A 15567-nucleotide genomic window follows, 5' to 3' on the forward strand; every position below is an offset into this window, starting at 1 on the left:
TGCTGGTTGGCTGGGGCTGAGGAATCAGTTGTGATTAACAAGAGACCGGCATCACTAAGGTGAAACCTGTTTCACAGAGACAATGGACGCTAGTCAGCTGGGGCTGAGACTCAGTCGTGATTAAGAAGAGATCAGCGTAACTGACGTGCAGTCTTCTGACAAGTATTTTCTCACAGTCGGAACACAAAAGCTGTGATTCAGGGGATCCAAGTTGGCATCGCAGGGTGACAGCTGAACTTGTCAGAGTGCAAGAGTCGCCTGTATGGTACTGGTTTGAAGGCATGAATGGGGCCTGTCGAGCAGCTGAGGCTCGGTGCCTTCTGGCAGGTTTGGAGTTACTCCAGGAAGGCTCTGAGAGGCCGCTGGTGAAGGTTAAGCCGCAGATGCAGGGGAGACCCCAGAATGTTAACGATTCCAGGGTTCTGGACAGGCTACCAAGGGCAGTGGAAAGTGTGAAGTGGAACCTGGACAAGGTGTGTGCTCTACAGAGAGCAGAGATTAAGAGGGTTTTGACCCAAGCCCTTTGAAGCTCAGGAGATCGTAAGTGAGTTTCAGATGTCAGACTTTGAGCTCTGCTGTGGATTTTGGTCTTGCTTAAGTATGATTGCTCCTATGCTCTGGTTCTTCCTTTTCAGAATAAGTTGTCAAACTTGTTTTTGATTTTATAAGAGCCCACGGAAAAATGACCTTGAATTTTTAAAGCATTGAAAACTTTATAGACTAGAGGATTTTTAAATGCTACGGTGTTTTCTATTATGATATTAACATGAGATCTTGGAGACAAGAAAGAAAATGTTATGATGTAACAGTGATGTGTTCATGTGCCAAGTTGATAAGGACTAGAGTGTCCTGGGTAATTATGATTGCCAAATCAACCCCAACCTAGAGTCACCCAGGAAGATGGAACAGCCATTAAGGAATTGGCTTGATCAGACTGGCTGTGGACATGTATGTGGGGCATTGTCTTGATTACTAATTAATGTAGGGGGGCCCGGCCATCTGTGCACCATCCCAATCCCCAGGCAGGTAGTCCTGAGCTTTGTAGAAAAACAAAACTACTGGCTGGGTGTGAGCAGTGAGCAAACCAGTGAGCAGCATTAGTCTATGGTTTCTGCTTGAGTTTCTCCTACAGTTTCGGCCCCGACTTAACTCAGTGATGGACTATGACATGGAAGTGGGACCCAAACAAACCCTTTCCACCTGGACATCGTATCTTATCCTAACAGAAAAACAAATTAGAACCATGGGAATAGTTTAATTTTTTTTAAAAAAATTTCAACCTTTGATAATTCATGGAGATGCTAATCATGACATTGTTTGCGTGAGGATGTGGTTTATAACGAGAATGTTAAACCTCTTCTGCGTAACTGGTCTATGAGTACATACAGCGACTGAGGAAACCGATGAGAAAGAGTTCATTAATTCTACTGTTACTGTCAATTGAAGTAAGGCTTCTTTTCTGTTGAAAAAATTTGTTTTTAAATTTCATTTTTATGTCTTAAAAAAATAAATCATCAAATTCACCCCATTCCTTCCCCCCCCCCGATTCTTTCCTCAAAGGCTCCCACCAATACTCCTTCCCGAGTCTGCTTAGAGTTGTCAGTGTGTGCATGGACCATCTACTGGAGCATGGGTAGCCTCGCAGGGGCCACACCTCTTAAGGAAATGGACTCACCATCTCCCAGCAGCTCTCAGTTGCTTTTAGCTCCTCAGCTGAGGGAGCTAATGCTGGCTTGCTGACTGCCTGCCCCTGCACTCCAAACTGGGATTTTTGTCTGGCTTGATCTTATGCAGATTTTGTGTGTGTTGTCACAGTGGCTGTGACTTCATGTGTGCAACAGAGCTGTCATGTTCAGAACATCATCTCACTGCAGATATCCATGATGTCTAGCTCTTACAATCTCTCCACTCCTTTTCTATGATGCTCCCTGAGTCGTGGGAGAAGAGGGCACAATACAGATATACCCTTTAGAGCTGAGCACACCATTCTCTTCCCTGCATGTCAGCTACTTGTCGGTCTCTGCAGTAATGCCCATCTACTGCAGTAAGAAGCTTCTCTGCTGAAGGTTGAGAAGTGAACTCATCTATGGGCATAAAGATAAGAACTTAGGAGGCGGTTTATTGTTGTGGACTTAGCAAACAGTAGTAAGTTCTCCCCGAGCTACAGTTTCTTGGTCCAGTTAACAGTACCAAGCATGGATTTAATCTTACTGAGCCGACTTAAATGCAATTGGGAAGTGGTAGGTTAATCCTATAATATTCAGAATCAGAAGCTTCTTTAAACAGAAAACTGGAACGCAAACTTTCCTTTTAGAGTCAGTTTTAAGTATTATAAAGTTTTAAGTATTGTAAGTAGCCTAATAACTTGATTAAAGACATTCCACTTGTCTTGGTATCTGTATTTTGATTAATATATAACCAACTCTCTCTCTCTGTGTACATATATATGTGTGTGTATTTATAATGCTTAGATATGTGTATTTGATTTAAACAGGGTTAAAAATAAAGAACATTAAGATGGACGCTTGCTGGCATTTGATCTCAGCATTCAGGAGGCAAACACAGGCAGATCTCTGAGTTCAAGGCCAGTCTAGTCTACAGGGTGAGTCCAGGATAGCCAGGGCTGCACAGAGAAACCCTGTCTAAACACACACACACACACACACACACACACCTAGAGATCATTAAAAAGACAGAGTATGTGGGGAGAAAATTAAAAATATTTTTAGACCAGTTTTCAAGAATGAAGTAGGATTCTCTAACAGATTTAATTAAATAAGGGTTGGCACATTGGCCTCAGAACTGAGAAAGTACTCTGATTTAGAGGAAAGCACCTGTTAGCTTCTTAATATAAAAGTATTTTAAAAGAAATATCTATTTTTGTTATTTTACAATTAAATAGGTTGCGGACTAAATGCTTTGCAGGTAGATGAATGATTGCCGAAGACAGAAGGAGGGTTACTAAAAGGCACGAGAAAAATTTGTGAAAATAATGGTTGTTTCCACTATCTTGATCATGGTGATAGTTTTTCTGCAGGTGTGTATACATGTGTCAAAACTTATTAAAATGTGCACTGTTGACGTTTGTTCAGTTTATGTTAAAAATGGGTTGTTACAGATCAATCATGTCTCAATAAAGCAGTCTTTATGTGTTCGTGGAATTGGGGATGGAACCCAGGGCTGCCTGCAGGCCAGGCAAGCTTTCTCCCACTGTGCCACATTCCTAGCCCAAAGCAATAAAGCAGTTTTCAAAAAATGACCTCTGAAACCTATGATAAGCTAGCACCACAGCTGCTGAGTGATCCTTTTTTTCTTAGAATCCTACCCTAATCTCCTGGGCTTCATTCATGACTCAGATAACATTCAGTGATGGAGTCAGATGCTAGTAACACACATAGAGGACTGCATCGGTATGGGAAGGGACTTTATTGTATTAATTTCTTGGGGCCCTTTCCTAGGCAGACTATCTTTTCAGTCTTTATGTATGTGTATGTTTGTAGGCATACTTACCTTTTTACATTATTTTATGTTTATTATATTGCTTTTATGAGAATCCTGTGAGTTATTCTGCAGCATTTTTTCCTCTAAAAGCTATCACTGGTACTCCATCTTATCAGCAAGTATTCCTCCCTCCATTCTTTCTCCCTTACTTCTTTTTTATTCCATCTGCTCCTTGTTCTCTTCCCCTCCCTCTTTATTTTTCCTTATTTTTAATTAAAAATCCTTCCCTGCAATATATTTTGATTTTGTTTGCCCTCCTCTAACTCCTCCAAGATCCTCCCCTTGTCCCTGCAACCCAACTTTTTGATCTCTCTCTCTCTCTGTTCTTCTGTGTCTCTTTCTGTCTCTCTGCCTCTGTTTCTCTTTGTGTGTCTCTGCCTCTTTCTCCCTCTCTTTTTCCCCATCCCTTAAGGAACAGGTGCCACACTGGACTTGATTGTTTGTAGCTGTGTGCCGGGTGCTACACTAATTGCCCAAGGCGTTGCTATAGCACTGCAACTATGATATATGCAAATATCTGACTGCAATTGAAAATTAGCCCTTTCATTCTGGAAAGTAGTTTAAGATAAAATATCCACATGCATTTTATTTTAGTATCGAAAGAACTATCTAAACTAACTGGAGAAGGTATAGGAATAGGGACAGCTGTTTTTGTTATAGCTGTTACAGGAAAATTGGAATTTGAGAATCTGAGTTGTGACAGTTTGAAAGGGGGCCATTTAAAAGTTAAAAATTTTAATTGTCACATAGTTTTAATACTCAAAACTAATTATATATATTCACGGGACATACATTGACATTGCAGCATATGTATGCAATGCATAATGATCACATCAGAGTATTGATAATATCTCCATCTCCTCAACATGCATCATGTCTTTGGGTGGAGAATTTTTAAAACCTGACCTACTGGATATTTTGAAATACATAATTATTTTTCTGATCTCCAGTTACCCTCCTGTTTTGTTGGACAGCAGCAATTGCCTTGGCTAGCCAACTGTTCTGTATGCACACTAACCGGAGTCTCCAGTCTCTCTTCTTCCGTTCTTCTCATCCTGTGCTAACTACTATCCTCCTCTCAATTTCTACGAAAACCAAGTATTTAGCTTCCTTGTGTAAGGCACTGTAATATTTGCCACTGCATTCCTGGCTTAACTAGCAAAATATTTCCTAGCTCTAGCCATGTTGTGGAAATGACAGGATTTCGTTCTTTTTAGGGGTTGGTAATATTCCCCTGTGCTGCTATACTGCAGCCTTATTCACAATAGTCAAAGTATGGAAGCAACTTGAGTGGATGGGGGCGTTAATGCACTGTTTTACATACTGACTTCATTTCCTTTGGACATATGCCCAGTTAGGAGGCTTCTGGGTCACATTCTAGTTCTGGTTCTGTTTCTGGTGTTTTGAGGAGCTTCCATGCTGTTTTGCCTAAGCCAGTACCTGGAAGTACTTTTCCCTATGATTTTCCAAGTAGTTTCATGCCTTACATGTAAGTCTTTGGTCTATTTAAAGTTGATTTTTGTATGTGGTTTAGTTTCATATATAATAGATAAGGTAATGTTAATATATCATACGATGTATGTGTGTGTGTGTGTGTGTGTGTGTGTAGTTCTCCAAGGATCATTTATTGAAGATACTTCGCCAAATGTATATTCTTGGTGCCTTTTAAAGAAATTAGTTATTTCTGGGTTCTTTATTCCATCGCGTTGGTCAAGCTGTCTAATTTCATGCTAGCACTGTGATGTTTTGGCCACAGCAGTTTCATATGGCATGTTTTGAAGTCAGATATTATTATGCCCCCAGGTTTGTTGTGTTAGCTTTTGCTCGGAATTACTTTGGCAGTTCAGGCTTTTTTGCAGTCCATGTAAGTTTTTTTAAGAGTGTTTTCTTTTGTTTCTGTGATGGATGTCTCTAGTATTTTGAATGATGTTGCATTGAATCAATAGATTGCATTGAGTAGTATATCTATGTCACAGTATGGATTCTTCCATCCCAGGATCATGAGGCATCATTCCAGGCTGCTGTTGTCTGTCCATGTCTTCTTCCCTCACTCGCTGTGTGTGTGTGTGTGTTTCAATTTCTTTTTATCAGTGCTTTAGAGATTTTGTTGTAGGGTTCTTTAACCTCTGTGGTTAAATTAATTTCTAGGTATCTCTACAGGTATTGCAAATGGCATCATCCTCTTGATTTCTTTTTCAGTTAGTTCATTGTTGTATAGAAATGTAAGCTAGATGTATTGTCACACATCTTCAATCCCAGAATTCAGGAGGCAGGGGCAGGGGGATTTCGGTGAGGTCAAGGAATTCAAGGCCAGTCTGGTCCGCATAATGAGTTCTAGGCCAGTCTGACCTACATAGTGAGCCCTTATCTCAAAAATTATAAAGAAAAAAGATTTATTTATTTATTTTTATTTTATGTGTGCAAATGTTTTGCATGCATGTCTGTCTGTGCACCATGTGCATGCCTGGTGTTTATGGAGACCAGAAAATGCGCAGGAACCCCTGTTTCTGGAGTTGCAGATGGTTGTGAGCTTCCATGTTGAGTGCTGAGAACCAAATTCCTGGTCCTCTACAAGAGCAGCCAGTGTGCTGAATTGCTGAGCCATCTCTCCAGCCCCCAGTACTAACTTTTGTATATGATTTTGTATTCTGTAACTTGTATATCAGTTCTAACATATTTTTGGTAGAGTCTTATAGAATCTTTAGGCGTTTCTATGTGTAAAGTAGTGTCATCTGCAAATGGGAGATTTGACTTCCTCCTTTCCTACTGGATATTTATCTCTTTCTCTTGCTTAATTGTTTTAACTGAGATTTTTAGAGGCCATATGAGAAGTGATCACCAGTGGGAGCTCACGGACTCTGGGCTGACAGCTGGGGATCCTGCATGGAACCAAACTAAGCCTTCTGAATGTGGGTAGCAGTTATGTGGCTTGATCTGTTGAGGGGCCCCTGGCAGTGGAACCAGGACATACCCTGGGTGCATGAGCTGACTTTTTGGAGCCTATTCCCTATGGTAGGATACTTTGCTTAGCCTTAATAGAGTGGAGAGGCTTGGTCCTGCCTCAACTTGGTATACCAGACTCCCCAGGAGGCCTCACTTCCTCTGAGGAGTGGATGGGGGATAGGATAGGGGAAGGTGGGGAATGGGAGAAGGGGAGGGAGGGGGAACTGGGGCTAATAAGTAAAAATTTAAAATTTTTAAATAAAAAAAAGTGATTGGCAGAGCTGGAGAAATGATTCCAATGAAGAGGATTGGCTGTTCTTTTAGAGGACCCAGATTTGATTCCTAGGACCTACATGATGGCTCACAACTGTTTGTAACCACAGTTCTGGGAGATCTGACTCTCTCCTGGGATCCATGGGTACTGCACACACATGGTGGATAGACATACATGCAGGCAAAATAGCCATGCACATAAGGTAATAAAATAAAATTTAAAATATTCATTGTCAATAGCTCTTCTTGGGAAACTTAGGATGTTCTTCATAGTCATTCATTTTTTCCCAAAGCATTCTGGATTTGATTAAATCATGTTAATGATTTCTGAATATCGAAGTCAGGGGCTGGGATGTAGTTCAGTGGTAGAGTACTAGTCTAGCATATGTAAGGAATTGGGTTGATTTTCCAGCACCACAGAAATGATCTTTACTAAAAGAATTTAGAAATTAATTTTCTTTAATGCTATTTGGAAGAATATACCCTAGACTTTGAAATTAATCTATGAGAGTCACTATTTAAAATTCTTTTTGTCATCAGTATAATTTTGGGAGAGATGTCTGTTAAGGTATTTTGTCTATTTTTCTGTTGGTGTTGAGGTCAAATTTAGGGCCATAAACATGGTAGGAAAATGCTCTATCTCTCAGCTACATCCCCAAACCTGTTTGGCTGACCCATTTAAATTTTTTTGTATATATATATATATATATATATATATATATATATACATACATGTGTGGGGATACGTATACAGGAGTCCAGTTGCCTGTGGAGGCCAGAGAGGGTGTCATATCCCCTGGAGTTGGAGTTACAGGCCATTTGTAGCCAACTGAACTGGGTGCTGGAAACCAAACCTGGGTCCTCTGCAAGAGCAGTGTGTACTCTTAACATCTGAACCCTCTTTCCAGCCCAGTTTGGCACATACTTACAGTGTTTGAATGTCTGTTGTTCCAGCACTATTCATTGAAAAGATTATTTCTTCCTACATCCATAGACCTTGTCAATTTATTTCTGAGTTTTCTGTCCTGTTCTCTAAATATATTTATCTTTCGTTTGAGTGCCATTTTATCCTAATGGCTGTGGCATTATATGACTTTTGAAGTCAGTTATAGTAGGACATTGCCCTACTATCCTTCAATACTGAGTTAGTTATTTTAGGTTCTTGTACTTCCATATAAACTTTAGAAATTTATTGAAATTTTTGAGGTAGGGTCTCGGTATGCAGCTCTAGCTGGCCTAGAACTCTTTGTGTGAGCCAGGCTGTCGTTGAACTCACAGAGATCTGTCTGCCTTTGCCTCTAAGTGCTAGGATTAAAGGCACAACACACTACCATGTGCTGGCCTTAGGATTCATATTTAATCCAGAAAATAACTTGTTGAGATTTCTACTGGGATTATGTTTAATATACAGATCTAGTTGGAAACCCATGTTGTTGTTGCTGTTGTTTGTTTTTCTGAGACAGGGTTTCTCTGTAGTTTTGGAGCCTGCTGTGGAACTAACTCTGTAGACCAGGCTGGCCTTGAACTCACAGTTATCCACCTGCCTCTGCCTCTCGAGTGTGTGCCACCACTGCCCTGAAGATCTAGTTGGAAAGAACTGGCATATTGAGCCTTCTTACTGGCTTACTGTACATTCTGAGTTCTTGGATATTTTTCATTCGACTTTTGTAGTTTCTTTTGGAAGATCTTATGCATATTTTTGTTAGATTGCTACCTAAGAATTTCCAGGATTTGATGCTAATGTAAACACATCATGGCTTTTGTTGTTGCTGTTGTTGGGGGAAGGGGATAGGTAGTTAAGACAGGGTCTCATTCTGTAGTTCAGGCTGATCTGGAATTATTTAGGTCAAGGTGGTGCCTCTGTTTGCTGAGTACTGGGGTTGTAGTTGTGAGCCACCATACTTGGATTGGCATCATGTTTTACATCTCGAATTCAGCTTGTTTGTTGCTGCCCTATAGGCATGCTATTGCCTGTTTTGGTTAACCTTCCATCCTCCAGCCCTACTGTAATGGCTTATTAGATTCAAGGGCTATAAGATACTATTTCCATTCTCTTCATAGTCTATTTTCCTCTGTCAGTTGGCTCTAAGTCTAGGAATACTAACACCGTTTCACAGTCCAAATTTGTTTCGCTCCATCTATATTAAATTTCTCTCTTTTGTCCTCTAAGGTGGTGTGAGGACACCATGACAGTCACAGTGGTTTATGATAACTCTGAGGCAACAGAGCTCTGTGCTGCTCAGCACCTCTACCTCAAGCCTATAGCAAAATTAATGATCAACGTATTGCTCCCAGAATGTATAGAATCCGTGAGGCCCTTCTCTAACTGGGAAGTTCTTGACCAACTGAAAAGTTTGATTTGCCCCGACCAGTTCACCACAGTGCGACTCTCCAAGAGTACAAAAGACTTCATCCGATTTGAGGGTGAGGCTGAAACCCGAAGTTTGGTTCAGATCCTGAAAGCCAAGTTACATGGGAAGATCATAAAGCTAAATGGTTTGAAAACGGACTTGAAAGTAGTGGCTACAGATGCCCAGGGAGAGTGGGAACACTTCCCCAAAGAGAAAGAGGCCTCGGTGATTGCGGGAGCTGAAGAACAAGACCATGCTAAGAGTCCAGATTCCATCTATTTTGAAGGCTTGCCCTGTAAGTGGTTCGCACCTAAGGGTTCCAGCGGAGAGAAGCCCTGTGAAGAGATCCTTCGAGTAGTCTTTGAGAGTTTTGGGAAGATCAAGAATGTGGATATCCCCATGCTTGACCCCTATAGAGAAGTCATGACAAGTGGGAGCTTTGGGGGTTTTAACTTTGGCTTGCAAACATTTGAGGCCTTTATCCAGTACCAGGAGTCAACTGACTTTATAAAAGCCATGGAATCCCTTCGAGGCATGAAGCTCATGCTTAAAGGAGACGACGGCAAGGCTCTGGCATGCAACATTAAGGTAAGAAGGATCCAGACCTCAGTTTCCATTGTTCAAGTGATCCTGAGCCTGAGCTGGGAAGAAGCATCTAAGTTACATGTCTTTAGATTCCACTAGGGTCTGAGCAATCATTGCTGCACAGATGCATGTTCTCATTTATACATGTCTGTTTAGGAAGAAAACCAATCTTAATGTGAAGACCCAACTTGTGAAAGCAGGTAGCTCACCTGCTGGGGTTTTACAGTGATGGTTCTTATCACCTGGGTCTCTGCCCAAGCTTTGGGAGGGCAGTAAAGGATTGGTCGTGCCTCCCTCGGACCTGTTGCATATGAGTATTGTACTTGACCAGTTGCTGTGAGAGGGAGTCCTGAAGTCTGAAAACGCAAGGAGAGCAGTTCTCTCCCTCATTCCATTGAATCAAACTCCTGAAGGTCTGTGTGCTTTGCTTTGAAAACCAGCCTGTGTGTCTAGACGTGTCACTTCATTGATGTCTGGAATTGCTTTGGTCATCTTCCTATTTTATTTGCATTCATCAAGATTTATTTCAAGGCCTGGAAACATTTTGACCAATCAAAATCGAACTGCTATAATTTTTATAATATATAAGCACGATATAAAAGCTTTAAAAATATGCACAGTTAGCTAACCCCTAAATAATATACTATTTTTTTAGAAAGCAATGACTATTCAGCAAAATATAAGGTGTCAAAAATATCATAAAAGCTGGAGCTGGAGAGCTGCCTCCCCATAATTAAAAGCACTGGATGCTCTTGCAGAGGATTCAGGACCCAGGTTTGGTCCCCAGGACCCACATGGTGGTTCACAAGCATCTGTAATATAGTTCCAGGGGATCTGAAGCTCTCTTCTGGCCTCTGTGATTACCAGGAATATAGGTGGTGCACAGAAAGAGAGCAAGCAAAATACTCATGCACATAAAATAACAAAAGTGTCACACACCAAATGACAACATAGTTAGGAACAAACATAAAGCTGCTTTATCCATTCTGGGTTGACTTTTAAATTTGTCACACAAAGCCACTAATAACTGAGCTTTCTTTTAGATAAGGGATTTATAGCACTAAACACTTTATTTTCAGCTAGATATGGAAGCCTGTGACTCTTATCTCAGCACTTATGATATGGAAATAGAGGATCAGGAATTCAAAGGCAGCTTGGAGTCTGTGAGACTCAAGTCTCCAAGAAAACACTAGCTGGTGCTGGGGATGGGAGTGGGCTACTGGATGCTTACCTAGCATTCACAAGCCCTAGGTTCTGTGGAGAAATTTGGGTGCATTGTTAAACTTTTTGGTGTGTGAACTTATGATAATGTAGTTTATTGCTTTTTCCACTTCTTTTATATTTAAAATATGTAGATACAAAACCAAACATGTACATATATATATATACATAATCAAAGTTTATATTGTTTATGTATATATTATATATATAAATGCACCAAGATTTCTCCATGACTTCATTCTTGTTCTTTGAGTTGTAATGTTCTTCTACAGATTTTATAAATGCTTACTTTCATCAATAATTATATTTTATTTGTGCATCTTAGAAATGATTTATAATGTGAGATTTTTAAAATTACTTTCTATATACTTCACTCTCTACCCTTCCATCTGTTGCTGAAATGAACGAGAATATAGGGAACTATCTGATGTGGCTCTTAAGTATCCCAAGATTTCTGCCTATTTGTATAGCCAAAGAACCCAGTTGGCTAAATGTTAATAGTGAGTAGGAGCAAAAACACAAGGTATTTTATAGCTCAACTTTATATCTCAAGCTGCAGAAAACTATCTAGTCTAGTATTAAATTATATCGGGAATATACAACTAGGATAGTTTAGGGATGCTAGAACATGTAATCATATTAAAATAAACAACTTTCTAATTGTTTCAGGGTTTAATTGGTTATTAATATTTCGGGGGAGAAAGAACTAATTTGCGTTAATAAACTGGCACACATAAATGGATGGCTGTTTTCACTTATGCATTTATTTAATTTGTTTTGGGACGAGCAGGCCTGAAACTCACACTGGTGCAGCTCAAGTCTAGCTTCAAGCTTGCAGCCCTCCTGCTACAGTCTCCTGAATGCGGAGCTTTCAGGCGTGCATCACCACACCTGGCCTGTGTGCTCACTTAAATCCTACAGACCCAGAGTGCAGTGAAGGCCCACACTTAGTCACGATTCACACTGTGACAGAACAGAACAGTATAGACGTATTCTCTTAAATGTACAATTGCAGGCTATTCCTAATGGGAAAAACCGACAATCTTTTCAAACTAGAAAGAACCAAAGAGAAGAGCAGCATTGAAGGAAAAGAATATGTACTGTTTTGAAAAGGAGAAAGATGTATTACAAAACACAAAACAAGATCTGCAGAACAGAAAGACACCTGCCTTTGGCAAACAAACAAAACCCTCTGATAGGCAGGGAATCTAGGCCACTTGGAATTGAGGACGCACCACCCAGACACGGAGACAGTACAGTGAACTGCCCTCACAAGGGAGATCACTAAAACAAAACCCACAAAAGTCCTTTTGCCTGTAGTTATGTACCAATGCATAAGATAGCAAAACTTCTAGTCTTGGTTTTCCTTCTTAGGCTTAGAGTGAATTATCAAGCGCCTATTGATGTATTTACTTTCCAAGCTCCCTCGGTTTTGCAGCGTATGCTATACAGGTACATCCATCCTGGTATTTCACCATCATAATTTTGGTTCTTGTCTCAAATCATTGACTCGCTTTTTGTAAACATCATCTTTTTTTCATTATAATGCACTTACTGTATTTCTAGTGATTCATTTTAATCAACTTACTGCATTAAAAGCTTCTTAATTTGAAATGAGATTTTCGTACTGTAGTAGGATGCGTTAGACCAAGCAACTGAAGCACAGTAGAGTAACTACATCATATTGTTTAATTCGCAGCTAGAGAAAAATGCTTGCCTTTTAAAATACTATCAAGACGAGACTACATAGTTTATCAACAGCAAAATACTAGGAAGCAGTGCATGAAGAAATAAGGTCATTTTTCATTCGTGGCCATTATGATTTTATTTTTAGAAACCTGGAAGAAATGTTCATCTTTGAGTTGTAAATATTCTGGTAAATCTAGTCATTTAGTTGTTTCTTCAATCTCAAAGTTCTTTTCTGGCCTGAAGTAGGCAACAATGGATTGCCTCCTAAAAGTCCTCTTTGAAGGGATGCCTGATATGTGTTTCTGTGGACTTTGTCGTGTTCTTGCGCTATGGGTTCCAGTCTTGTATTCACAACCATCTCATGGGCATTTCCACTTCCCACATCAAAGAAACAATAAGTGTCAGTGGACCAGATAAACTGGAAATTGGTTCTGGAAAAATTAGCTGTGGCAACATCCAGCTGCTCGGAGCTACAGCAGAAGCCTGGCGGTACTTGGCCTAGGCAGAAGTACAGCGTCTTTTAGGCATTCAGCAGGTTTCCAGCGGGTTTATTGTGAACCATCCGCTGGGAGCAAGGACTGTGGCCTGATCCATACATCTCATGGAAGCAATAAACTCAAACAAGAACTCTGCATTTCCAGGTTGGTTGTATACTAACTGGATTGCACCAGCAGCACAGGCATGAGCCCATGCTGACCCAAATAGCTATCCGTAGGAGGCACATGGATTATCACCCTGAAGTCCTAACCCAGCAATGGAAAAGACGCAACTAGATTCTTCTCGAAACCAGTCTCTGGCATGAATTTGCACTTTCAGTTTCTAGTGCCTATGTGTGTGTCGTTTGTATGTGTGTGCGTGTGTAGTCACTTGTGTTGGGAGGAACCATGGCTGTGAATATATTGTTTTCATGTGTACTTATTTATTTATTTATTTATTTATTTATTTATTTATTTATTTATTGCAATACTGGGCATACAACCCAGGATTTTGCTAAGGCCAAGCAAGTACTCTATCACTGGGCTACATCTCCAGTCCCCTTGTGTGCATTTCAATGACTAGCTCTCCTCTTTTTTTTTTTTTTTTATTATTCATGGTGGACATCAAACTAGAAGCCTCCTATGTATTGATGAGCTAACACAGCATCTGCTTCTGTGCTAGTCTATAAGCATATCTATGTATCCCACTCGTTATATTTCAAGCTATGAAATATATTTGATAATCTGATCTCATTAGGTTAGTTTTCTTGTCTCTTTCCTGCCTACCCCATTCCTTGCCATGCTCATTTTTATTTCTGCTGACTTGAAATCAACCACAGCAAATTGATCCAGTTGATGTTTTGGGTTTGCTAGAGGTAATAGATTTCTGACCTGTCCCTAGACTGCCCTGTGACACTGCCTGTGGTCATATGTGAAGTAAGTTGCTACCTAAAAAACTTAAGATATGAAAGTAGGAGGGGGCTAGTTGGGAAGGAGGTGGTATTTGTTGAAGTGGGAGGGTAATAAGAGAGGGCAAGGAGGTGACAATGTTCACAATACAGTACAACTGTGTATGACATTGTCAGACATTAAATTAAAAAGTAACCAAAAACTATTGCTATAGAGTTAAGTTTAAATGATGGTAATTTGATATACTCTTTCAAAGGTTTGCAAAAGAACATCCCAATGCCTCCAAGTACTACTCTTCAGCTCTTGGCCCATGAGCAGTAGTACAGCGTGGCTGGGCTTCAAAGGGCATATTGAATTCTTTGGTTTTGAATTGCTGTGTGCCATCTTAGCTTCTACTCTCTTTTTGGGATCCATCCAGTCCAGTGGCAAGACTTTCTAAGAAATCTTTCATCTGTTTTTGGAGCAGGTTATGTTTGATACAACCCAGCATTTCAGTGAAGGAGCTATCCAGAGGAGAAATCAGGAAAGGCTAAAATTGCAAGAGCTTGAGGAAGAGAGGAAAAAAGAAAAGAAGAGAGAAGAGGAAGTAGCTGAAAGGTAAGTAGACTGGTTTTTAACAATGAAGAGGTTTTTCCTTTAGAGTTTTTGGATTAATTCATTTGGGCGAATAGATTCGTTAGATAGCATGGAGGTGAGGGCAGACTTTGGCCCAAGTGGAAAACTCCATCACAGACAGTCTTAGAAAGTGCAGGTGATAGAGTAGATGAAAACAAGAAACCAGAAAGGCATGCCTGGAAGCAAGAACAAGTAATGAGGGAGACTAGCTAGGTTAAGAAGTTGGGAGAAAGAGATTTTAAGAGAGAATGGGGAACTTCAGCATTGGGGTTTGAACCCAGGGCCTTGCACTTTGCTAGGCAAGCATCCCGCCTGTGGACTTGTGGGCTATAGTCAGGATCTGAAAGTTTGTAGTGACAATCTTAAACTTATTGAGTTAGAAATTTTATTACTTTACCAGTATTATCTAACCTACCAATTTAAAATTAAAAAAAAAAAAACATAGTTCTTGGGAAGGTTTCTTTCTCTAAAATGATCAAGAATCAAAGTAACCCAGAATAATGAATTTGTTGGAACCATGTTTCTCGTTGACCAGAATTCTTACTGTGAATTTGAGGCACTTCCGTTTTCTTTCTTCAATTTTAGCATTAGTTACCCATCTTAGAGCTCAAGACTAGCTGAATATTTGCCTAGCTAGACCATTGCCAAACTCTGCTAAGGAAAGACAGATACCAGCTTTATGGGGCTCTGATAACCCATTTCTTAACATTCTGACCCCTTCTGTTTTATGTCAATCATACCATTTTTAAAAATATCAAGGACACCATTCTGCATGTCTCTTGTGTTTTTGATTGTCACATCCAGGAAATTTGGCCAGAGCTTCAGTCGCTTCAAGATACTTATTCTTTCTCAAATTCCAGGCCACAGATCCCCTTTAGATAAAAAATCCTTTGTTCTTTGGCTAAATCTGATGCGGGTAATTGCTCTTGGTTTCTTCCCACAGTTTCACGAGAGTCTCACTTTAATTTTAGGGTTCCTTTAGTCCCTGTATCCTCTCTAGCGTC

General features: G+C 40.2%; 1 protein-coding gene across 4 annotated transcripts in view; it reads left to right on the plus strand.

The window, feature by feature from the left end:
- The window catches only part of LOC130867582 (A-kinase anchor protein 17B-like), a 177163-nt gene that overhangs the window by 152848 nt on the left and 8748 nt on the right, over nucleotides 1-15567 (plus strand). For 3 of the 4 annotated variants that reach the window (XM_057759629.1, XM_057759628.1, XM_057759630.1), the window contains exons 3-4: nucleotides 8888-9656; nucleotides 14415-14545. In XM_057759629.1, coding sequence (XP_057615612.1) covers nucleotides 8904-9656; nucleotides 14415-14545 — 884 coding nt within the window. In that variant the 5' untranslated portion in view covers nucleotides 8888-8903. The remainder of the gene's footprint in view (nucleotides 1-8887; nucleotides 9657-14414; nucleotides 14546-15567) is intronic. The other variant, XM_057759631.1, reaches the window with a different exon arrangement.

This window comes from Chionomys nivalis, chromosome X (assembly GCF_950005125.1).
Source record: "Chionomys nivalis chromosome X, mChiNiv1.1, whole genome shotgun sequence".
In the NCBI taxonomy this organism is placed as follows: Eukaryota; Metazoa; Chordata; class Mammalia; order Rodentia; family Cricetidae; genus Chionomys; species Chionomys nivalis.